The 27,339-nt window shown below is 36.7% G+C and overlaps 2 protein-coding genes across 2 annotated transcripts in view; both read right to left on the bottom strand.

The window, feature by feature from the left end:
* Positions 1 to 572: 572 nt before the first annotated feature.
* On the bottom strand, positions 573 to 3,845 carry LOC129769530 (general odorant-binding protein 83a-like). The gene is made up of 4 exons (XM_055771868.1): positions 3,689 to 3,845; positions 3,553 to 3,628; positions 1,037 to 1,293; positions 573 to 832 (listed from the first exon to the last, which is right to left on the bottom strand). Exons 1-4 carry the CDS (start codon positions 3,770 to 3,772, stop codon positions 815 to 817), a joined length of 435 nt encoding a protein of 144 aa, XP_055627843.1. The 5' UTR covers positions 3,773 to 3,845; the 3' UTR covers positions 573 to 814.
* Positions 3,846 to 21,916: 18,071 nt separating this feature from the next.
* The window catches only part of LOC129769501 (protein obstructor-E), a 49,971-nt gene continuing 44,548 nt past the window's right edge, over positions 21,917 to 27,339 (bottom strand). The window contains exon 5 of the mRNA XM_055771829.1: positions 21,917 to 22,045. Within this exon, the coding sequence (XP_055627804.1) occupies positions 21,991 to 22,045 (55 nt within the window). The 3' untranslated portion in view covers positions 21,917 to 21,990. The remainder of the gene's footprint in view (positions 22,046 to 27,339) is intronic.

Below are 27,339 nucleotides of genomic sequence, written 5' to 3' on the forward strand. Positions count from 1 at the left end.
GTATTTTCAATTTCGACCAATCAGAACATGGTATTTCCGTTTGGATAATGGTTGAGATTCATCGATCGATGACATGACAAATATGTTTTTATTCAATTGAAAAAATTGTTATGGAGTGCCGAAATTGATCGACGTAAAAATCTCATCAATCCATCATGAAATGACTGAGTAATAAGCGTTTGAAATTGGACATTTTTCACGATGCGATCGATTTTCGTTTTTTAATTTGTACCCCCAATATGTTTCCGAAAAACGTAATCCTACGTCAGAAAAAAACTGCTACTTTAATTGATTCTCCCGCATAACCTATCCCTCGATATAATGCGGCGTAATATATGCTCAGCACGTAAAGATTCTAGCGAGCACAACTTTAAAGGTGAGAATAATAGGTCCTCACCTACGTTTGACATAATTTGTCGCTTAATTAAAAATTTTAATTACCGTTCGTTCGCCTCTGTCAGCATGTTACAAAACAGCTGGACCGTCGTCCTGACGGATAGAAGGGCATAAAAAGTTACCATTCTTCGTTTTGTTTTTTTGGGAATTTCACGAATGATGATACACATACCCGATTTGTTTCGTTCTGTTAGATTTTTTTATTTGATTTTCATTATGCTTCAGGTTAGTTACAATTTCATATAAACTAAATTTAGATTGTTAGTCACAACTACGTGCAGATTTAACGTGGTCCGAACTGAGTTACGCTGCGCTGGCATCATTCTGCTGCTTCATTTTTAAGTGATGAATTGTGTCGATCTTCAACCGCAAAAGCACGCAGAACGAATATTCCTCAGTCAGTCTCCGCTCTCAAATTTTAAACGAGGAAGTAATGCTGGAAAAGTCAAAATATAGCGAAAAACAAACTTCGTGAGCATTTTGCAATTGGAAGTAATTAAAACATTCAACTTTTTCAATTAAAACTTAAGAATTATACATTAAATAGTGCTAGTCTGACTCACTCTCTCCAGACGATGATAGTTTTTCTCATCCAAAGGTGGCAATGTAAAAACAAAAATACTCAATTATCAGGTGTTACCTTTGGATCAGCTTGCTTCCAGCATTTATGCAACCAGAAGGCTTTTTCGCACATGTTTTCTCCCTCCGGATAAAGACAGCGTTTTCCCATATGGAGCGCGATGTCGTGCATTGAATTCGGTAGCGAATCGTGCAGCTTCTCCAGGTGCACATTGCCCTCATCATCGACGACTCTCGCCTCGTGGAAGAGACAGTTCATGTAGCACTTGAGTTTCTCATCCTCGTGAATTTGACCGTCGCTGAACTCCTTGATGGCCTCTACGGTTAGATGGTCGAAATCATCTTTAATTCTTTGCTCGTTGAATTACTAATGGTCTAATGGTTTCATAAATTGTTTTCAATGCGATTTAAATATTCATTACTGTTCGATTTTGGCACCATACTTTCGGCACATATTGATTTTTTCACTTAAAAGTATTTTTTTAAAGACGCATCAAAAGCACAAACTGCTCGACTTCTAAGTGCGAGCTTTGTGAAGAAATACTCGTGTACTGGTGCAAAAATGAATATCAACACTAAATCCTGAATAATTCTAAAACCGTTTTTTCCTTCATAACTGGAAATCAGAAATTTTGCTCAATTGGTAAATGGTCAAATAAATGTTAGGAAAAGTGACAAAGGGCCTGGCCGGGTAAGGGAGTAAAAAGTGCCCCCAAACCAAATCACTAGCTGTATGGCAAATATTGTAAAGGATATTAAATAAGAAATTTTGGCGGTTTATTTGAACCCCTATGTGGTTTGACGTAGGATCTATAGTGAAAAACGTACTTTTTCGTTTATTTCACGCCATCATCAATAGATCCGAGATAAAAATTTGAAAAAAAATACTGAATGTACATCTTACCACGGTGTATCAAGAAAAATTATCAAAAAAAAAATTTCATCAAAAATTATTGTACCAAAAAAAATATTGAAATTTTGAATTTTTTTTTTTTTCGAGATTTAGAGATTCAGTACTACTCTAATTCATATTTAAATGTGCTCTCACGGCTTTTCTAGATTGATAAATATCTTCAAACTGTTTTTTTTTTCAAATATCTAATAATAAAAATAAAATTAAAAAAAAATACACAGTACAAAAAATGTTATAGATTTTCTGGCATTTCGAAATTTTGAAAAGAAAATATAACTTTGAGACCCACTCCTGCTCAAATTTTTGTTTAAATGCGTTCGTATGTGTTTTTTTTCTACATGTGGCGTAATTTCCTGAATTTTTAAGAGCATTGTGTGCTCTTCATCGTCAGCATTATTATTTTTATTTTTTTGTAAACGATTATTTTATTGTATTCGTGGTTTTGAATTGAAAGATTAAAATTTAAAAAAAACAAATCGGATTTGTGGTCTCAAAATTATATTTTTTTTTTCAAAATTTCGAAATGCCAGAAAATCTATAACATTTTTTTGTACTGTGTATTATGTTTTTTTATTATTTTATTTTTATTATTAGATATTTGAAACAAAAAACAGCTTAAAGATATTTATCAATCTAGAAAATCCGTAAGAGCACATTTAAATATGAATTAGAGTAGTACTGAATCTCTAAATCCCAAAAAAAATTTTTCAAAATTTAAATATTTTTTTAGTACAAAAATTTTTGATGAAATATTTTTTTGATAATTTTACTTGATACACCGTGGTAAGATGCACATTCGGTATTTTTTTCAAATTTTTATCTCGGATCTATTGAGGATGGCGTGAAATAAACGAAAAAGTACGTTTTTTACTATAGATCCTACGTAAAACTACATAGGGGTTCAAATAAACCGCCAAAATTTCTTATTTAATATCCTTTACAATATTTGCCATACAGCTAGTGATTTGGTTTGGGGGGCACTTTTTACTCCCTTACCGAACCACTCTTTGGAAATATAAAAAAAAAAATTTGATACCGCGCAACACTGAAAAAAATCACACATATCTAGAAAAGCCGTAGAAACACATTTAAATATGAATTAGAGTAGTATCGAATCTCTAAATCCCAAAAATTTTTTTTTCAAAACTTCTATATTTTTTTTAGTACTAAAATTTTTGATGAAATTTTTTTTGATAATTTTTTTTGATACACCGTAGTAGGATGCACATTCAGTATTTTTTTCAAATTTTTATCTCGGATCTTTTGAGGATGGCGTGAAATAATCGAAAAAGTACGTTTTTCACTATAGATCCTACGTCAGACCACAAAGGGGTTCAAATAAACCACCTAAATTTCTTATTTAATATCCTTTACAAAATTTGCCATACAGCTAGTGATTTGGTTTGGGGGGCACTTTTTACTCCCTTACCGAACCACTCTTTGGAAATATAAAAAAAAATGTTGATACCGCGCAACACTGAAAAAAATCACACATATCTAGAAAAGCCGTAGAAACACATTTAAATATGAATTAGAGTAGTACTGAATCTCTAAATCCCCAAAAAAAAATTTACAAAATTTGCCATACAGCTAGTGATTTGGTTTGGGAGCACTTTTTACTCCCTTACCCGGCCAGGCCCTTTGAAAAGATAAAATGGACATACCGTCTGTCACTCCGGTTTTCCCCACACATATATCGTGAAGAGGTTTCATTGCAACAACGAACTCCGGAGGCGGATACTGCAAAAATAAAATATAGATTGACTAGTTCAAAAAAATTGCTCACAAAAAAAGCTTTACCTCAGCGTCACGCCGAGGAGTAACGTCTGCAATGATGATGGCAATCTTAACTACGCAGAACGCTAACAAAACGCCGCGATTCATGATGCTCGCCAAGAGTAACACTATTCACGACCCAAAGATAATACTAGACTGAGAATTGAGCATCGGATAAAATGGTATTTATTTTGAAAATTTGCTGCCAACCAAACCCGCCTTTAAGCGCTTTGTCACGGTGAAGCTCACTTTCCCAAGCTCTGGTTATGTGGAATCGCACGAATGATGTCGCGATCAAGGGAAAAGCTAAATAAAATTGAACAGATAATGTAAACACGATGACAACGCTCTACAACGACTGGACGAGAACTTTGGATGAGTTCTGGCTAATTGCTATGTTCTGCTCCAAACGCTGCCGGTGCCTGTTTGTGACGATCAGAGGCGTAAATGAGAAAAAGATTAAAATCGAATCGGAAACCAGGGAGTGAACAAGAGTGTAATTATGTAATTCAATTTTTACAGTCTCATTCCGACTCGAGTCTATCAGGGATGAGGCGCTGCTCTGTTCTGGTTCTTGTTGCAGCTCTTAGTATCGCCATCTGCTAAATGTTTCGTTCTTGGTCCACCCCCATACCATAAAATCGTTGTCACTGTTTTCGCTTGGTTTAGAGCAGAAAATTGCAGAGTGTCTTTATTGAAAAGAACCCGCAGTGAGGGAACGAGCGAGCGAGTGAGCGAAAATGTGTTCGAACTTTAATTAAAAAAGTTCATCATCAATTAACTAAAAAGAGATTTTAAACTTCTGAGATGGTCCCCGCGAAACGACCAATATGCGAACGAATGAGGCAGCGTATAAACATGAGACAAGATTGACAAATTAATTGTCGGGTAATTGTTGTATAGATGAAAAATATACTTTGTAATCACGCTGTGTGTGGCCGGGTTTGGTTTTCCCCCTTTTCCGAGGTTAAATAGAGAGGAAAATCGGAAACGAGCATTGGAGCCACGTTATTTTTCGTTCAATAAATAAAGCTTGAAACGTTATATATTTAGGGAAGTGAACGTCGATCTTATGAATACTTTGTGATTAAGAACCTTAATAATACCCGATTTCTATTTTTATTGACAATAACAGCTTTCAGGACGTTTTTTAATATTTGACGAAAAAACTAGAGAATCAGATTTATTCTTGCCCCGTGTTCTTTTTTTGTTAGGAAAGCGTCGAATACTGAGACTGAGAGTTACAAAGTAAGCATCTGGAGGTTTTAGGGTGCAATAAATGTTTCTGTGGTGGTTAGATACTCCACCCCCCTCTCTATTGGGGAGACTGCCATACAAATGAAACACAAATTTCTGCATTACTCGAGAACTAATCAAGCAAATTGAGCCATATTTGGTATGAGAAGGTTTTAGGGGGCTCGAAACATTTCTATGATGGTTCGACACATCTACACCCAAATGGAATCGAATTCGGGATGTGAGGGTTTTTGGGTACGAGAAATGTTTCTATGATGGTATGACAACTCTTCCTCCTCTGGAAAGGAGAGGGGGTCTCATATAAATAATGCTCATATTCCAACCGAACATATTCCAACCAAACATGACATTTGAAAATTTTCGGAAAACTCTGCAGGAAAATAAAAAAAATCGAAAAATTCAAATCGCATGTGTTCTACAATTACATATTGACAAGCATTGTTAGTCCATTTGATGTTTGCCGTAACGAAATTGATCTTCGTTCGAAAGTGGAAATGGATTTTAATGTGATAAAACGCACTCCTATATCGTCTTCTATCATATAAATAAAAATGGATCGCTGAAAACGTGGATGTGATAACGAAAAATAAATTTTGGTCGGGACGAAGTTTGCCGGGTCAGCTAGTATACAATAAATATCTTTGAGAGCTGGGACCGACACCGATATTGAGGAAGCGCTTTTGATGCGGGCTGGATGAAAAGCGCAGCAAGATTGAATCGGGACTCAACTCTTAGAATGCGAACTTTCCTTAACAAAATGTCCATTAACATATTGTTCAGTGTGAGTTGTGATACAATGCACCAAATGACAGTAGTTTTTGAGCAAAGGTCGGAAAATTTATGAATAGTAACGTCATAATCAATTTGATGATGGTGATGTGCGTGACAAGTATTCAAGTGATTTGGACTTCTCGGGAAACGTGTGGATCGGGAAGATGTGGATAAAAGTAGAGATTCAGACTCCAGTCCCAAAATAGTTGAAACCCATCCACTAACCATGGTACTTATAATATTTCGAGTTGCAAAAAACTAAAAAAGGTGTTAACACACAACGGTACCACGCATGAACGATTAATGAAGTAATCATTTGTAAAAAAAAAAGTGGGAACTATATGTAAGGTGCCATCTGTAACAACATTACATTTCATACTCAAACGCCTGATATGGCAACACAACGTTCCTGAAACAAACCATCGTAAGTTAATTGTTTCTCCCCCAACCACTTTCAATATGTGAACAATTGGAGGTAATCAGTAAATAGCGAATTGCTTTCTCTCTAATGCAGTATGTGCTATGATATGCATTCTAATCTTTACAGTTCACGTTGGATATGCGGCTGTAATATCACTAATTAATGCCAATTGTTCGCACCTCCAATCAATCATTGATCCCAATTTGTGAATTGATATAACATTAATTAATTCGCTAGCTCTATGTCTAGAGATGTACATCGATTCGTTGTCACTTGCACAGTTTCATTCGCATTCGCGACATAGTCTGCCTCCCAAGAGAGGTGTCAGGGCTTCAGAAAAAAAGTTTTGATGCCAAATGTCTTCAAATTGCATAAAACGTCGAGACCTGCTGTAATCTCGAATTTTTTTTTGTCAAAAATCGACTCAATGGTACTTCATTTTCTAGTTTCGCAGACGTCATTTGAGCATGAAATGAAATCGGGATTAAAAAAAAATGTTGATACCAAACGCCTTAAAATTACATGAAACGTCGAGATTTACTGTTATCTCAGAACAAAATTTTTGTCAAAAATTTACTTTTCAGGCGAAAAACCGACCGAGTGCCAAAAGTGAATTTCTGTAAAAAAAAATTGAGATAACAATAAATCTCGACGTTTAATGCAATTTTAAGACATTAGGCATCCATTTTTTTTAGATCCCGATTCCATGTACTTCATGATTTTCATAAAAAAATTAATTTTATACGTCTGCGAAACTATAAAATAAAGTCCTATTGAGCTAATATTCTGCACAAGGTATTTTTTCTCATGCAAATCAACATTTCGGAGGAAGTCGCGTGTGAAGTATCAAGATGGTCATTTTCCTTGGCACCCTAAGCATTACGTTTACCTTGTACAGGCAAAGCTTTTTTGTGCGGACTTTTTTGTGTGAATTTTTTTTGTTTTTTTTTGTGCGGTATATGAAAATAAGAGTATCTGACGGAGTTATCGTCCATTTAGTTTTTTTTTTCGATGTTTTAAATGCATTTCAATGCGAAAAAGCATATGTTTGTCTAAGTCAGGGGTTCTCAAACTGTTTTGGGCAAGATACCTCTTTTCCTAAATTAAGTCATACCCATAGGCAAATTTCTATGAAAATCGTATCACTACTTTTTTTTCTTACTGAATAATTATCAATTTGAAAACATTGCAGTTGGTTAAATTAATAAACTTGACATTATTTTGTCACGGAGGCGATCTGGCTTAGTGGTAACATCAGCACCTCTCACGCAAAAGGTCACGAGTTCAATTCTCACTCCCGACATTCTTCCAAAAAATGGTTTAATGTGACAAACCAGCCAAAAGTGTTTGAATTCACTATAATACAGAAAAAAAGGGTTGTGTGCAAGACACGACCGCATAGTTTACGTAGGATTCCGTTAGGCTATCTACTGCATGCTGATTTTTGGATATGTTTGAAAAATTACATTGTTAAACTCTTCGATAATGATTTGGGTTCGTTTTGTCTGGTTGTTAGGTATTGTTTGTTCACTCCACCAATGTCCTTAACCGAGTGATAATGATAGAAGAATGGTGATTAGTCATTAGATGGTGCGTATCACGTACCAAAGCCGCTCTCTGTGGTCCTGGACGAGATGGCTCCTGTGTTATGTATGGATGAAATAAAGAAAAAAAAGCTCATCAATGTAGTATAAGATAATTATCATTATCGAACACAAGTTTTCTCACCAGAAAAAAAGTGTTACTTTAGTATAGAGAAAATATATTTGAAATGGAAATTTTTAATTTTTTTTATTTTCTGAGTGTTTATTCAACCCATTTCCTTTTCGCTTTAAACCCAACGGAACACGATGCTACATGCTTCAATGCGAATTTCAATTGGGCTAACAGCACCCAATACGATATGTAGAGCATATGTGAAATCACTTTTTCGAATATTCCTTAATTTTTTCAATTTTGCTCGTCGCATGAACTTTCCTTGTGAGAAAAAAAATCGTTTCATATTTCAAGTCATTTTAACACAATGCTACCACATACAATTTTACACTTACAGTTATGCTAAAAGTTTTACAATACATGATCGGTCATTGATATGAAATTTCACGAAGCAACCAACATAAAAGTTCCAAATTTAAATTTTATTTATATTCTATCAAGCATAGATTCTATTCAGTTCATTGAAACATCATTCTTCCATCAACCCATCGAAAGATTCTTAATGGAACGAAAAAACACTTGTTCATCGCTCCCAACTTATTCGCCAGCACGTATGCAATCAGCAATGCCCAGACTAGTTACAATGACTACTATCCATTTGTGCGCGTCGTTAGTTAAACTATCTACTGCGAGAGTATTTACATGCTGATTTCCCCAGACACCTTGGATTTGAAATCTCTGTTAGGGAATACATGTCGGTGGAAAAAAGCTCCCCCTACTTTCATGTATTTGCAATGCCGTATTCCCCCAGGCAGCTTGCTTTTGATGTCTCTGTTAGGAACCCGCAGCATGCGTCGTCAATTTCGACCAATCAGAAGTGGGTATTTCCGTTAGGATAGAGGTTGAGATTTTTCAATTGTTCGATAGTTAGTTTCATGACATATATTATTTTCTTCAATATAAAAAACTGTTATGAAAGGCCGAAATCGATTGACGCAAAAATTTCTTCAATTCATCATTAAATGACTGAGCAATAAGCGTTTGAAATTGGACAATTTTCACAATGTACTCGATTTTCGATTTTCAATTTGTACCCCAATATGTTCCCGAAAGACGTAATCCTACGTCAAAAAATATTTTCTCATCATATCCAACAAAATAATTAAATAATTGTTAATAGTAATTACTCACAAACTATTAAAAAAATTCAAATCGCAAACCAATCTACACAGTGCATTCAAAAAGTTCCGGTACTACCGCGCGCTAAAATCGGGAAGTGGCGCTATCTCTGCTTCTACGCGCGTACTACTTTCCGCCAACTCCTGGCCAGCTATCGTTTCTACCATGAACCGCTATCTCGATTCAGTAGCTAGTTTTGGCTGATAAGAGTAACGCAGTGTTTCATTGTCGCATCACAATTTCAATTATGCAGCAGAGAGCCGCCATCAAATGTTGTGCCTCCAGGGCAAACAGTGAAAGCGGTCTTCTACAAAAGTGTCCTGGAACGATTATTGGCACGGATAGGGCGCGTGCGATGATGTGACGCGTGTTATGAACACCATACCGGCTGAGCAGTTTAAACGCGCCTTCCGACACCTCTACGAACGTTCAAAAATTTTGTGGTAAGAGAAGGCCTATTGTATCAAACTTATATGTAATCTTTTGAGTATCTTGTATCTACCAAAATATCAAAATGCGGTTAAATATTGGTTAGTTAAAGAATTAAATCTCCGCGTTCGTTGGTTTTCAAATGGTTTCTCCGGTTTCGCATTGTTTGCAATCATAATGAAGCCTTTTTCGACAAAGTATGATGACGGAAAACCGAGAAGATATTTTTCAGCAATGTCTCACATCGCAGGATAATGTTTTTCAATGTTTCGTTGAAACTAGAACATATGACAACCTTGGTTGCACTCCTGCCGCATTGATGATAATCAATTTTTCTTGCATTATCACCTTCGCTTATTCCATAGGTGTGATATAGTACTGATTTATTATCCACTGAAGAATTTGAAAATTTTGAAGATCTAAAAACATTTTAGTAAAATCCTTGTGTAATGTATCCAAGTAAGTAACATATGATAATATAACATGGTCTTAAAGCTTTTGTGATAATTTTGACAAATGCAGAAACTGTGAATATTCTCTTCTGCTTAAATTTTGTTTTGAAATTTTTGTCAGAAGGGCCAATATTATCGATATTGTTTCAACCAAGTTGAAATCGTCACTCTGCAGCTGAAACACTCATCCAAAAATGCTGAAAATCTTACGATGCAAGAGGCTTTTGGTGGTCTCCAATGTGTTCACTTCATTTAGCTTTGTAATCTCTCGAATTAGATTTGAAATTGAGTATTATCATTCAAGCCCCAACGTATTTCAGAACGCATATGAACTTGCAACCTAAAGGCAAGCTTGTTATACAGTGAAATATCAGGAGCATTTTTGGACATTTGATGATGACTTCCTTCGTGTTAAATCGCATATATGTTTAAAATACAGAGAGATATTAAACATGCCTGAAGAACTCGTACACCCATACACCTTATCTTGTACGAACCTGTTCACGTTTTTTCACTTGCCGAATTTTTCATCTTGTGCTTTTTGTACTTTTTTGCATTCATCTTGTGCACACTCATCGTCTTGTTAAGTTTTTAAAATGTATAGCAATAATATTTTCTACTGAGATATTAGTCATTCTCAGGGATGCCATGTGTACAGAATATTCGGTATTCTACAGATTTTTGACAAATTTCAGATACAGAATCTGTATATACAGAATTATAGATTTTCTGCAAAGATACAAAATTTAAAGATATTTTTTCAAATTCAAATTTAAATGTTAAATTAATTACAGTTCATTTTCTCTGTCTACCTTCTTACTAATAAACTTCGATTTTTTATCGTTTTTTTTTTTCCAAAATATATTTTTTATTAAGGCACATGTGGCGTTAGCCTGACGGGGCCGGGAGTCCAATATTTTGACAATTTTTGTCTTACAACTATGTTAGTAATATGTAACCGATTATTCGCGGTTGGCTCGAGGTTAGTATTACAAGTGTTCTCATAATTGGTATGTTGCAGTCTTCGATGCTCTATACGTGTGCCCGACACGGGCTACTTCCTATTGGGATGCAGCTGACCATTAATCAGCAACGGCCCCCTAGTCTGTACCCCATATCTAGCGTGGTGCGTCTTTCTCGACTCGAGGAATCCAGGATAGAATGGTCACTAGCCGGCGCAATCATCAGTTCGTGTAGAGTTGTCATGAGCGGTACAACCTTTGGCTCTTGTTGAATGATCAGTGGACTGCACAACCTTTGGCCCGTGCATCTGTAAAGAGTGTGTGTATGTATTGCCGCGACTAAGTAAAAGTTTATCGATCGGATAGGAGGGATATGAAACGGGGACACAACGAAGGAAACATCATTAAACGTTGACATCGGAATTTCTGAGGAACAGGTATAGATGAAGCAGAAGATCAGGATCCCGGCTACCTAAGATATCCCGGACGGGGATATCCGATTGTCTGCCTTTTGCTCTCAGTGCTCTAGAGAGCTGAGAGCGAGCAGCATGGAACCGGATACACGACCAGACAACATGCTCGATGTCGTGGTAGCCATCGCCACAATCACAAAGATTGTTTGCTGCGAGCCCAATGCGATAGAGATGCGCGTTTAGGTTGTAGTGATTGGACATAAGCCGAGATATCACGCGAATGAAATCACGACCTACATTCAATCCCTTGAACCATGCACTCGTCGAGACCTTAGGGATAATCGTGTGTAACCAATTTTTCGACCAAAACACTCAATAGATGTCTTATTCTTGTTAGGAAATAAGATGAGCGTTTATCAACTTTCATTGAGCGGATTGCCTCTATTGAGCTGAGACTGTCTGAAAAAATAAAATAATGGTCGATGGGCAGTGTTTCAATGATCCCTAGAGCATAGTATATCGCACCCATTTCTGCGACATACACGGAACAAGGATCTTTGAGTTTGAAAGAGGCTCTGGAATTTTCATTGAAGATGCCGAAGCCAGTGGACCCGTTTATGTATGAACCGTCAGTAAAGAACATTTTATCAGATCCAACTTTCCCATATTTTTCCGAAAATATCGACGGAATAACATTGGAGCGTAGGTGATCTGGTATTCCATGGATTTTTTGTCGCATGGACAGATCAAAAGTGACAGAGGAATTGCAGAAGTATGGGAAGCAAACTTGGTTGGAGATGCCTGGTGAAGGGTGCACGTCGTGGGTAAGGTACTCATGGTATAAAGACATAAAACTTGACTGAGGAGTCAGTTGGAGTAGATTTTCGAAGTTATCAATCACCAATGGATTCATGATCTTGCAACGGATGAGAAATCTGTAGGATAATTCTGTGAACCGAAGAGTAAGCGGGGGTACTCCTGCCAAAACTTCGAGACTCATCGTATGTGTCGAATGCAAACACCCCATGGCTATACGCAAGCAACGATATTGTATTCTCTCCAGCTTGAGAATATGAATCCTGGCAGCTGATCGGAAGCAAAAACTGCCATATTCTAACACTGATAATATCGTTGTTTTGTACAACAGAATGAGGTCTCCTGGATGGGCACCCCACCATGTTCCGGTTATTGTTTGGAGAAAATTGATAATTTTTTATCGTTGAGTCATGAAGATATGTAGGGGAACTCGGGGCAAGAGCGCCACCTTAAGCTAATACGCGTTTTTGAATACTCTTTCGATATATTTTTTCCATTTTTTTGCTGGTCTGTTCATTTATACTTCTATTAAGGCGTAGCTATGCATCAAATTGTTCAAAAGTTATGTTTACTATGAAAATGTTTCATTTACAAAAATTATGTTTTTGGCTTGTATTTTTCCAGTACGGGGCAAGAGTGCCACCTCGACGGGTTAAGAGTGCCAATCTTATAAAAATATAATTTTTGATGAAAAAAGCACTGTGAAATTCACGGTTTAAGTTCTCAAGTTCAGGTGGCGTTCACGAAAACCCGCAAGCCAAACTGCTCTGGCCAATTTGAATGTTTTGTCAAAAGAGTGATCTAAATTATTTCACTCTGCGATTTTATACCCTAGGTTCGGGATGTCGTGTGTTGTCGGCCAACAAAATGACTTCTGCATATTAAGGATGTGACTCACGAGTTACTCCTCCTGTTGTTTAGAAAACACAGTTTTAAAACGGCCTAACTTCTGCACATATTTGGTCAATGTTCTTCTGGGAAAACTATATTCCTCCGCAGCTCGTCTTCATGATTTACAGAATGTACGGCAACAACCATAGTTTCCATCTGCCACTGGTTTCGGAACGAAATCCGTTTATATTTACAAACCATGACCACAACAAACACAACCACGATTACACTATTCGCGTTTGACAGATCGATTTCGAGGTTACGATTATGGCATTTTTACCCCGGTAATAATGGCTCCTTTTGCCCCGGAAGTTGAGAGATAACAAATTTATTTTTTATTGAAATAAATGCGTACGATTTGAATAAATGCATACAAGTTGAAGAAAAATGATTATTCTACACTCGACAAAAAAAAATAGAGAACAGAGTGCGAAGTCGGAAATTTTAAGTGATTTTTGACATGCTGTATCTTCGTGAAAAATCAACGCATATCGATGGGAGGCACATCATTTTGAAGCTACAGCTTTCAGGTATTAGAATATTTTACGTACATATTTTTTATTTTGGTGTGATAAGGTATAGTAGGCAATAATATCGGGAAGAAATGAAAAATCATTTCTTCGGTTTTTCAAGAATACACAATTTGTTGATAACCAACTCAAAAAAAAATCCATATAAACCAATTAATCAGCTTTTTTTTAGGTTCAAGAACGTTTCTGTAGGACCTTCCCACACCGAGATATTTCAGTTTGAATGAAAAATTACCCCCTTGTCTTTGATGATGAATAATTCAATAAACAACCATCGCACCGCAAATCGAAAGGCAGTTTTGAAAACTCCAATAAATTCTGCACAAGAATATTTTGTTACTTTGACGAAGAAAAATATTTAATTTTTTCACATTGTATTTCAAAAAAGGGTCAAAAACAGGATTTTCATAGTACTTTACAAAATCGACTGTAGTTCTGCAAATATCGCAGTAAGTTCTAATATTTCCAGGCAAATCTTTAGCCTAGTGTATTCCCTAAACATCTGTGAACGTTTAATATTGATACGTTCAACCGTTTTTTCTAGCCGATTTTTCAAAGTTTGGAGTAAATTAGAGGAGCCTTTAATCGCAATCGTATCAGAAGTAAAAAATCCTGCGCGACTCTCAGAACAAACGATTCGTAACATTCGTTTTTATAAGTTTATAGGTACAAATATTGTAAGGAGTGATGATACTCACACATATTCATACGCATTTCCAGACATACACGCACTCTTTACCCACAAACTCATAAAGACGAAAGTTACGATTCGTTCATTTTGAGAGTCGCGTATGATTTTATACTTCTGGTACGATTTTCGATTAAATGCTCCTCTAATTTATTCCAAACTTTGAAAAATCGGCTAGAAAAAACGGCTGAACGTATCAATATGAAACGTTCACAGATGTTTAGTGAATACACTAGGCTAAAAATTTGCCTGGAAACATCAGAACTTACTGCGATATTTGTAGAACTACAGTGGATTTTGTAAAGTACTATGAAAATCCAGTTCTTGGCACTTTTTTTAAATCGATGCAAAAAATTAAAATAATTTTTTTTTTCGTCAAAGTAACATAATATACTTGTGCAGAATTTATTGGAGATTTCAAAACTGTCTTTTGATTTACGGTGCGATGGTTGTTTATTGAATTATTCATCATCAAAGACAAAGGAGAATTTTTCATTCAAATTGGAATATCTCGGTGTGGGAAGGTCCTATAGGAACGTTCTTGGAACCAAAAAAAAAAGCTGATTGATGAGGTTAATTGGATTTGCTGTTGAGTTGGTTGACAAAAAAATGTGTTAGTCCAGAATATTCTTGAAAAAACAAAGAAAAATTGATTTTTCATTTCTTCCCGATATTGTTGCCCACTACACCTACACAAAGGTATGTGATGGTCATCAACAGATAACCATCACATATCTTTCATCTTACTACTTGACGAGAATGACGCACCAAAATGATTTGACGATCAAGATAAATGTTTAAAATTTGACTGTTCGGCACTTAGAGGCGAATGAACTGCAAAGTTTAAAGCCTCTTAAAAACAAAGAAAGAAGAAGATGTTCGGCATGTGATTTCGATTTGTTAAACACTGTCCTTGCTAATACAGAGTGGGAACGACTTCTGAACAATGATACAGTTGACCAGATGGTATCAGTTTTCTACGAATCACTCTTTGACGTTTATAATAGATACATACCTCAAAAAAGACAAGCATCGATCTCTGTTTACAAGCTTTGGTGGACTTCCGATCTACGGAAACTTCGTAACCGTATCCGTAAAATGCGCAACCGATATTTCCTAACGAGAAACGAACTTGACAGAGATGGACTTCGCGAGATTGAGATGGAGTATAAAGTCCTCCTTACTGCAACTCACGACCAGTGTTGCCACACGTACAGATTTATATGGAAAGGTACAGATTTTTTCGTTTTTGGTACAGATTCTGTACGGTACAGAGTACAAATTTTCGTCAAAAGGTACAGATTGGTACAGATATTTTCCGCGGGTGATTTTTTTTTACATTTGAACAAAGCTACATTAAGGTACATGATTACTTTTACGCCGCAGTATCGCTTGGTGCGGCAGTTCGAAACTTTTAATAAATGATAGTATGCAATCTAGATTCAGAAAAACTCTGTATATGCATCATCAATCACACGAATGGCGAATGAAATGTAAATGTGATATTTGTAGTAAATGAATCAGTATTTTCTATGCTATAAAATGGATTTTTCTCTGCAACGAATATCCTCAATGGTACAGATTTTTAGTACAGATTTTTGGGAGTAAAAGTACAGATGAGTAAGATTCTTAACCCCTCTGGTACAGATTCACATGTGGCAACACTGCTCACGACAACTACTTACGCAGGATACAGACTGCCATAAAACAAAATCCTTCTCGTTTCTGGGATTACATAAAACAACAGAAAGATGACAAAAGAATCCCTAACACCGTCAACTTAAATGGCACTTCTCACTCAAGTTTGGAGGCAGCCAATCTGTTCGCTACTTTCTTCGAAAGCGTGTATAGCAAAGAATCACCCGATTAACGACAAAACTTCTTCGAGCATATAACTCCGTACAACATCGATCTACCATGCTTACAGTTCTCACCGGATGAAATTCAAACAGTCCTCGAAGATCTCGATTCAACAAAAGGACCCGGAACAGATAACTTGCCTACTGTACTTTTAAAGAAATGTGCCGTGTCGCTTGCGAAGCCTATCGCTGCCATTTTGAATTGCTCGCTCCGGGACAGAGTATTCCCATTTGCATGGAAAATGGCATCCATTGTACCGATCCATAAGTCCGGAAATTACAGCTGTGTCTCCAATTACCGTGGTGTATCCATACTTTGCAGCCTCAGCAAAGTCTTTGAAAAACTTATTCACACGGTTTTATACAGAGCTGCTGTACCGATCATCTCAAACAGCCAACACGGTTTTATGAAACGTCGTTCCACAACCTCGAACCTCATGTGTTATGTATCGGAAATATCACGAGTGTTGGAATCAAAACGGCAAGTGGATTCAGTTTACGTAGATTTTGCCAAAGCTTTTGATATGGTACCGCACAATCTCATCATTGGCAAACTGAATCACATAGGATTTCCAGTATGGGTCACAGAATGGCTGCACTCGTATTTATCCGATCGAGAGGCCCTTACCGTGGTGAATTCCGTGCGTTCCAGGACATTCAACATTCCATCTGGTGTGCCTCAAGGGAGTATTTTGGGCCCACTAATATTTATTATGTATGTCAATGACTTGTGTGAGCTGATTCCTCCATCAAAACTTACTTTCGCCGATGATTTGAAATTTTTCCTGGTGATCGCATACGTCAACGATTGTGCTGCATTACAGGAGGATATAAATCGACTGCTAATCTGGTGCGATGACAACGGCATGCGCGTAAACAGCAAAAAGTGTAAAACAATATCCTTCGCACGCTGCAAAAATGTTATTAGTCATCACTATCACATGGGACTGGATCCTCTGGAACTTGTGAATTCAATTATCGAGTTACTATCGATTCTAAGCTTAAATTCAACGAACATATAAGTATCGTAATCGCCAGGGCATACACAGTACTGGGATTTATTCGTCGGCATGCTTCTGGATTCACCGACGTATATTGCCTCAAGACACTGTACTGCTCGCTCGTTCGCAGTATTTTGGAATATGCCTCCCCGGTTTGGACTCCGTTCCAGATTACGCAAATCCTTGCGATCGAGCGAATTCAGAAGAAATTCATGCGGTTTGCCTTGCGTCAGCTCCCATGGAATGATCCAATCAATCTTCCCAGCTATCCTGATCGCTGCAAGTTGATCAATTTAGAAATCCTCTCTGATAGGCGTAAAAAACAACAGCGACTATTTATCTTCGACCTTATAACTGACAACGTGGATTGCCCCGAATTGCTACAGCAGGTTCCGTGGAATATTCCTCCTCGTCGTTTCCGGAATTCTCCATTATTCCTAATTCCGTTCCACAGAACGATCTATGGCTTTAACAACTGTTTTAATTTATGTTTGCGATCGTTTAACAATGCTGGTGAGGAGTTTGATTTCACTTTGTCCAAAAACGTGTTTAGAGTTAGAATAAGGCGTTTAGAATAATTTAGTTTGTAAGAAAACAATCTGTACGACGTAGTCGAAGATGGTGGAAATATAAATAAAAATATGTACGAAAAATATTCTGATACCTGAAAGTTGTAGCTTCAAAATGATGTGCATCCCATCGATATGCGTTCATTTTTCACGAAGTTACAGCATGCCAAAAATCACTTAAAATTTCTAACTTCGCATTCTGTTCCTTTATTTTTTTTGTCGAGTGTATTTGTATTTATGGGTGGAGTCATGCAAACATATAGAAACTGAGGGTATTTCGTTAATTTGCGCCTATGCGTTTTATATAGATTGCAGTGGTAAGAAGCTCAGTTAGTATTTATCTGTTTTCCAATAAAAAAATATTTAAGGTTCTAGCTGATAATATGTGAGATATATGCAGTATCTGTATAAAACAAAGTTCTGTAGTTAAATAATTGTTAAATAATTGTAAAAGATGAAATGTCACCTCACTTATCCATTCCTGCTAAGGATGTTTTTGGGACACTTTTTGATCATTCCACACTCATCAGCGTGTGTTGAGTGAATATCCTCGCTTAACAATGCCAACAAAACAAAGTTCTGAAATCGGTTGGCTTCTACAATGGTTGACTCTATTTTGAAAGCAAAGAACTATGTACCGGCTGAATGAGGAGCGTCAGGGATGAAATTGGCGGAAAATTTAAAAAAAGCAAGGTTCAACAAAACCATGTAAATATAAACTTTATAAAATTGATTATGAGAAAACTTTTTTTTATGATTTATTTTGTTGTATTATTTAGTTGTTAAGCAAACTATAGTTTGCTTAACAACTAACATCAATAACAATAACATCAATAAATTCAAATCAAAATAAACCTTTCTTTCCATGTTTCCCGTTAGTATTTTAATAAAGACTTTTTTGCTAAAATTACAGATATGCAGTTTTTTTCAGAAAATTTACAGGATCAAATGTGGCAACCATGGTCATTCTTATAACAGGCTGGTTCACGTAACACAACTTATGGAGCATCTTAAATATTTCAAACAAGAACTTGTGTTACTTTATAGGGGTTGATATTCAGACCCCGTCGACCCCCAAAATCAATTTTCGTTTCTGTCGACCCCTGTGAAGGATACGCTAGCCTGTTCACTCTGATAATAAAACGCCATACGTTATACTGTGAATATGACATGTATTACGATACACATACAGTAGAGTTTCGATTATTCGGGAAATTGGGTGACAAGATCGTTATCCATAATCACGAATAACACAATGGAAGATTGGGGAGGTGCCATCAAGAACAGAAATATTTCAGCATGTAAACTACGATTTATGAAGAAAACAATCATGGAACATTTGAAATAGACACAAACAATTCCAGATAGGTATACATAATAATAATTAATATGTCAATTTTCAGCCCTCGCATAATAAAGCCTAAATAGTTTCTGACGCTAATATTAAAAATGGTTTTTTGGTGATAGTACTTTTTTTGTTCGATTCGCGTTTGTGGTATACCGGTACGATAACCGGTGCTTCACTGGATAGTTTTTTTTTGTTTTAGTTTACTACATTCAACATCGTTTCTCACGAAGTTACCAGTATAACAGGCGGTCGTTGTCTAGTACTAGGCGCGTAACACAAAACATTGTCTCAGATAATTTCCCTCCACTTAAGTAACGCAAAGCACTCCAAACAAGTAACGCGACCTTGTCTCCATCCCACTCGTTCACACTCTCTGAAAGTTTGTATTCCGTTTGGATTGGAGGAAATATGAGTTTTCCACAGCAATTGGTAGTTTTATGACTAAAAAACAGGAAGTGGGTTATATCTATGGTATAACCGCAAGGGTGACGTAGGACTATCGTTGATTTAGAGATCATTTGTTTGAAGTTGAATCTGAATTCATTCTGAATGAATGAATATTTGGAGAACTTCGAAAACGAGAGCGTTACGTTGGAGGCACAAGGTTTTATGCATCCAATATTGGATACGGAAATATCCTACTGATGGGGAAGAATAATCTTCAGAAGCTATCCTGTTAATTGCGATTGATTGAAAAATCACAAAACCAAATGTATTTGGTCACAGTGTTACATGGATAGAAAACATTAAAATAAACTCTTTCACATGAATGTAATTTTAAATTCCCAGAGGAACTGGCAGATTATTTTCAGTAACGATTAGATATTTCCACATTTTCCTCGATACTGGAAGCCCACCAGTGGTTAATGCTAACTCGATAACCATCTGTTAATAGCACTTGATTGAAATATATTTGGTCACAGTGTTACATGGATAGAAAACATTCAAATAAACTCTTTCACATGAATGTACATGAATGTACTGGCAGATTATTTTCCGGATCTTTCTCGATGTTGAATGGCATCCAAACGGAAAGAATTCCGCGCGTGTATGTGTGTGTGTAGCGGCTGCTTCGAGATCTTCCCGGGGAACCGTTTGTGGCATCACTCTCCTCCTGATGGATTCCCTTCTGGCCTAAGGTGCACAAACAGGCTCTTGGTGACACCGTTCATCCGCGCTTTCATGATAAATGAAGAGCTTTACCACAACAGCGACAACATGTTCCAATCGCTGTTCAATTAGAACTGAGTGGATTTCCGAGCGGCGCTCGCTTATATATCGATTGGTGATTTCAATAGCCTGTTTTGAAAGCAAATTTAAGACTATTGAAACATGTTTTTGGATCAGAAAGTAACAAGTATAGAACGCGTAGACATTTTATCTTTCGAATGAAGTGTTTATCAACCCATTTCGTTCAGTTGTTTAAGAGGTATTAACACTCAAAATCTCGGTCTTCGGCGTAACGCTTTCGTTTTCGAAACTTTGATTTTACACCCCTGTATAGAAATGAAAGACGTAGTCCTACGTCAAAAAGGGCGTATCGATTTTAGCAAGAGAAATCTATGAGTAGTACCGAAATAGTGTCTTAGAAAGAGTTATAGAGTGCTCTTTACTAAAGACGATATTTCAACTCGTTTCAATCGAGCAGCAAAAACGATACAACTAATGCATAATTGATTTGCTGTCATGCTTCATATTTTAAATCTCTTTTAGATACTGTCTCTTCAATTTCAAGCAATGACTGACATACACTTTTCATATCTAAGGCGCTTTGGTTCCTATCCTATCAGGTAACGCAACATTTCATAGATCTTCATGCAGCACATATTATCGTTTCATTTCTATTTTATCTAGCAACGATTGACATCCATATCCGACAGAACCGAATGATTACGAACCAGAACCTTGCATTTTGTGAACCAAAATTCTTCCAGGTAAAAGCGGCAGATAGTAAATGTAAATTCATAAAATTTAATAAAAGTGATTTTGAACCCCTTCTAAAAGCATTAATTTTAATAGCGATGCGTACGTTTTGTGGGGGCGTTGTGGGCCATTTGTGTTTGTCATGTTTGCTTTTGATATCAGCGTTTCACTCACGCTTTTTCGTCCACCCACGGGCACCACTCCTGTTTGTATGATTGTGAATGTGTATGTGCGTGTGTTTGTTTTTTTTTTGCGTGTTGATATGGAAGACTTCGGAATGGAAATAGATTTGAATTTTTCATTGCTTTGTTTTATTACTGGGAATTGTAATCGCATGCCTCTCGGCTGCTTTTCGCCTTTTTCGCCGACAATGTTTATATTATTTATTTTCGGTGTTTTTATGGTTATTGGTTTTAGACAAATTTGATTTTCAGGATCTGTCTTGACAGGCACAACGTTTAATTCGAGTTCTGTACGAATCTCAAGATTTCGTTATTCGGCTTCGCTCAATTAAATTATGGAATATTGTTTGAGGAAGCTTTCTGGTTTTATGGCGTTTACAAATGTTTCCAAATAGCGCTGTATGTCGCGATACTGCTTGAATATGGCCAGCATAATTTTAATTTCGATTCGTGGAGTTTTTACTTGAAGTATCCAATCTTTACGGGAACGGAAAGGGAACCATTGCGTCATAAATAAACAACGAATGAAAAAATAATGTATTTTCTGCGATTACCTGATACCACACAAATGTTTCAACTGTTCATCGGCACATTATTATTTACGCATATTTATATTTATTTTTGATTTTCTACATACTCCTTTTGAAACAACATCGACTAACATATATTTTTCTCGTCCTAAAGCATCCTAGTCGGAATGTTTTTTTTAGATTTAAGGATTCGCCTTGAAATCAACACTAAAGAACCAGATAGCTTTTAACAAGGATATCTGAGGTGCAGACTACATTTTTTTGAAAATTTATTTCACTGCTATAATTTGCTATAATAATGTAGAAAATCATTCATACGAAAAATACACATTTTCGAATTTTATTCGGATATTTAAATAATGAAACGACATGAAGTACAAAAGTATTGTTTTCTTTCTTTTAATTTACAGAAACAACTTAATCGTAAACATCTACCCTAATGACTTGAGTTAATAACCTTTCTTACGTAACGCTTTGATGTCCTGATCTCCGTAGTAATCCTCACTGAAAAAAATAAATATAAAAATAAAAACGTCATCAATATTATTCTTTTCAATGTGCTTAAACTTGTTTTCATCGGTATGTATATAGTGTGGTATGAGATATACAATCTTATTGGTTTTAAAGTAGCACATCAATCCTTATTTTACGCGCAGGCGTTCAAAAGCATGATTTCAAGATGATTGACATGGTCAAATGACCACCAAACGAACATGGCTCAAACAAATTTTTATTCATTCCGAACAAGCTATGCATATTTTTGAATGAAATTTACTTTTTTTGTCAGTCAGTTAAAAGTGTATAGGGGTTCGTTCGTGAGTTTTTCTTGCTGTCAGTATTGTATGAACCACGATTGAATGGCTTTTAATTTGTTCGGGAGTAAACATTAAATGATTCATACACACAACGGTAATTTAATTACGTACACCGCCCGGTTCCACTGAATTAGATTAGCTCTCGTTTTCGAACAGTAAACTCATTTGTTTCGTCAGCACTGTGAGTAAGTACTGTTCCCCAACGGAACTTGCAATAATAGCGCCTGTTTTCGTCCGGCAACAGCGAACCCCACGCTTCCAGGAGACTTTTCCCCCACCCACCCTGATCCTTGTACTGCACTCGCCTGGCATTCATCGGACGTGAATCGGTCACGGATGGAGTGTGTTCAGAACACAGATTTACATTCCAATAGTACGCATGAGTGTACTAATCAAATTTCGGCACGTTTCTCAAACAACATCAAACAGCATTGGCAAATTAATTAATTTGATTAGCAAAGAGTGAAAGCGCAAAAACCCAAATCATTGCAGAAATCGGGAGATTGCAAAACGATATTGCGGGTGTATAATCGATGGATGATGTGATTGGTGCAATTGTAGAATGAGAAAAAAACACGTTCGTTGAAATGGTGAAAAAAAGTTTTTTAAAGTTTTAAAGCTAATGTTTTAAAGCTAATGGGCCCTTGATCTTCGCAATGTACTGGTAATTTATTGTAATTTTTTGAGTATCTATCATGCAATTATAAACGATCATATTCGATGGGAAAAAATTCCTCCACGCATATGATTGAAACTCATCCACTATAGTGTACCACTGTATTTCATAATTTTGGACCATGTTTCTCTCAAACTTGTTCAAACTAATAAAATACGTTACTCGGAACAATTTCAACAATTTGAGTTTTTATTGTTGTAAACAAGGTTGAGATCTAATTGTATAAGTAGAAGAATTTCTCTCGTGCAGAAATATCACATTGTCACATTATCTTCCAAGAAGTTACAACACCCTATATGTATTGTTGAACGACAAAGAAGTCTTTCGAAACTCTTAGATTCTGATTATGTCACTTCGCAACTGTAATATCTTCTGAAGTGATCAGTGAAGTGATCATATCCAATAGTTTCACGTTTTAACTTCTAAAGATTTTTTTTTTGTATTCAGAATCTGGAGCTTAAAATTGCATTAGTGATATGGATAGAGAATTGAAGATCATGACTCAACATTTGTAGAGATCACATAAACGTTCTGGAACGATCCGATGAAATCAGTGACAGTGACGAATGTTTTCAATATAAACGCATGTTTTTCTTATCCTAAGTTAGCACAGTAAAGATGAACAATTTTATTACAATTATTTTTACATTCTTATAACAGGGTGATTATTTTGAACGTTCGTTTCTCGAACATTCCCAAACGCAACGAACAGGTAAACGATACATTCGGGTGAACGTCATCCGGAAAGTGGTTAGTGGTTTTGTGTGAAAGTGCTTTGTTAGAATTAATAACAAAATATTTATTTACCATTCAAGTAATCCAATACTGTTGTGAGATGTATTTGATAGAGGTAGAAATAAAATTGCGATTCAGAGAATCAAACATTTGTTTAACTTTCGCTAAATTTTAGTTACTGAGTTTGAAACGCCCTGATGTTTTCCGAAAATTCACCATGACTATATCATGATCAGATGTGGAACCTCGTAACCGCATATTACGTTACAAATCAAGCGGAAACAATTAAAAACCCCTTCAATGGTATTTTCCATGAACTAGGTCATCATTACTAATTCCATGTAAATATTTCAACCCATTAGCAACTAAGTTGTAAACAATATTTTTTGGAGAAAACCATTGGTGTAATTTTCATTATTGGCGCTAAAGAAGCAACAATGTTGAATAATTATAATTTTTTTCAGTCGTCTATTTTCCGGAAAATGACTGTTCAAAACATCGAACACTGGCCAAAACCTGCACTTTATTGCACCTCGAACGAGCAAAGGAGGATGAAAGTATCTGAGGAAAAATCTGAATTCATCCACCTATTGTGGGATGTGATTTTTTTTTAATTTATATAATTTTAACTTATTACTGGCAAACTCTTTCTTTCAAACGAAAACTATTACAGTTATTTTTGTTGTGGGCCATGGAGAAATGACAATGCTCAAGAATTATTTCTTTCCGATTATCCATTTCCCAAAAAAATTATCATTTTCCAAACCTGTAAAGTACAAACATGTTGCGAAAAAACAATGGCGTTGAGGGCTGATAGGTTGTCATTCAGTGGAATATTATCATCATCTCGGTTTCCTTCATTCAACCAGATGCCAGATGATTCTATTACTATATGGTTGCTTTCCGATGACATGATTATTATATTCTTTGTTTTTGAGAGGCTTTAAGCTTTGTAGTTCATTCGCCTCTAAAAATGACATGAAAAATTATGAAAGTTGCTGTTCGTTGAAAGTTGTGCGCGAGATAGCTGAAACAGTAGGCATCTCAAAAGACCGCGTGGATCATATCCTGCATGGAATTTTGGGCATGAGAAAGCTGTCGGCGCGATGGGTGCCGCGTTTGCTCACTCCGGACAACAAGCGCAACCGTGAGACCATTTCAGAGCAGTGTTTGACGCTGTTCAAGCGCAATCCGAAGCAGTTTCTGCGTCGTTCGTGACCGTCTACGAAACATGGATCCACTGGTACACATCAGAGACCAAAGAACAGTCGAAACAGTGAACTTCACCCGGGGAACGTGCTCCGAAGAAGGCGAAGAATGTCCTATCGGCCGGAAAGGTGATGGCCACCGTTTTCTGGGACTAACAAGATGTGATCAACATAGATTACCTGGAGAAGGGCAAAACGGTCACAGGGCTCTGCTATGCCAAATTATTGGGTCGATTCGACACCGAATTGCAGAAAAAAACTGCCCAATTTGGAGAAGAAAAAAGTGCTCTTCCACCATGACAACGCACCGGCTCACACCTCCGCCGTCGCCACGGCCAAGTTGGTCAAATTGCACTACGAACTGCTGCCCCATCCACCGTATTCTTATGATTTGGCCCCGTGTGACTTTTTTTTTGTTTTCAAACTTGAAAAAACACTCGCTAGGCAGAAATTTGAGTCGAATGAGCCGCTACGGAGCCCTACTTTGCAGACCACGAGAAAACGTATTTTTCAGATGGTTTAAAGAAGTTGGAGCATCGTTGGGTCAAGTGTATCGAGCTAAAAGAAGACTATGTTGAGAAATAAAAAACTTTTCCAAAAATTTTGTTTTTTTTATAGGCTAAATACTTATCGAACTGCCCTCGTAAGAGTAATATGAGCTTGACAAAAGACACAAAAAATCACGCATTGGAGCTGTCCGGCGTTGAAGAAATTGAATTCATTGATAGAATCCAAGGAGGTTTATTTGGACATTTTGAAGCGAAAACTAAGGGAAAGCGTATCTAGGTTATGGAGTGGCCAGCACAGTCTCTCGACCTTAATCCGATCGAGCATCCCTGGTCAATTTTGGAAATCAAACTCCAGCAATTTCGGCTGGTAATCACAACTAAATGGGACAAAATCACTCCGAAATCAACTGCTAAGCTTGCTGAGTCGATGTCACGACGAAGTCGAGCAGTTAATTTAGCCAAAGGTGGTCACACGAAGTACTAAAACTATGTGAGCCAGAAGGGTGGATATATTTTTTTTGCGTTATTTTTTAACTTGTTTTTGACGTAGGACTACGTCTTTCATTTCTATACTGGGGTGTAATTTTAATGTTTCGAAGACCAAAGCGTTATGCCGGAGAACGAGATTTTGAGCGTTAATAGCTCCTTAACAACTGAACAAAATGGTATGATAAACACCTCATTCGAAAGATAAAATGTCTACGCCTTCAATGCTTGTCACTTTTTGGTCCTAAAACTTGTTTCAGTGGCCTTAAAATAGCTTTCAAAACAGGCTGTTAAGATCACACAAATCGGTATAAAAGCGTGTGTCGCTCGGAAAACCACTCAGTCATGATTGCGCAACATTTGAATTACCATTGCTGGAATGATTGGATGTTTCCCTAACACAGACTTCAAAACCATGGAGCCAAGGGAAATCGGCATTGCAAAGTAAATACAAGCAGCGAGTACTTTTGTACTCGCCTGCGTTACTGCAAATCGAAATGTTTCCCTATCACAGATTTCAAAACCATGAAGCGTGGGGAAATTGGCATTGCAAATGAGATGCGAGCTGGTTATCTGCATTTTTGCAAACCGGAATGTGTTTTCCCAACACAGATTCCGAAACTAATAGGTTGGGAAAATCGGCATAGCAGATCTCGGCAGTACTTTTATTTCCCCATGCATTTTTACACTCCGGAATTCGTTTTGCTAACACGGTCTACAAAAGCGGGTAGAAATGCAACGCTTTGGCTCGGTTATCCAAGACTGCATATCCCTTCTTGGCGCCAACTCACTGAACTTCTACGCATACCGTTTGATGATTAGACAAAATGTTGATAACTATTTGCTGCTATAACTACTATCATAATGCATAATTTGACCTAAATTGGGATTTGTTTGCAATTGATTTTGTAAATTGTTTCATCAATTGAATAGTTTAATCAATAATTTAATCAATACATACGAAAGATAGCTCTGCGATTTCGTATCCAATGAGGAACATCCGATGCGAGTATTGCTAATTGAAAAAAACACAAATGATTTCTAAGTCAACGGCAGTCCTACGTCAACCTTACGGTTATATCGTAGGTATAACCCATCCATAGTTTTTTGACATCATGTCTTAAATCATCATGCCATATCATGTCTTTTTTATTTTGAACATGAATTGGCTTTTTTACATAATTAGTAATGAACTGAACAAACAATTAACCGTGTATTAATTTTCTGGTGGTTTTTTTATTTGAAAAATATTGCATACTGTACAAAAGACAGACAATAATTGGAGACAAGACAGCTGTAAACAAAACCCCAGGTAGCCATGAGTCCGCTGGATATGAGACAATGGAGGTAAATCATCTCAAACACTGAA

This window comes from Toxorhynchites rutilus, chromosome 1 (genome assembly GCF_029784135.1).
Source record: "Toxorhynchites rutilus septentrionalis strain SRP chromosome 1, ASM2978413v1, whole genome shotgun sequence".
Classification (NCBI taxonomy): domain Eukaryota; kingdom Metazoa; phylum Arthropoda; class Insecta; order Diptera; family Culicidae; genus Toxorhynchites; species Toxorhynchites rutilus.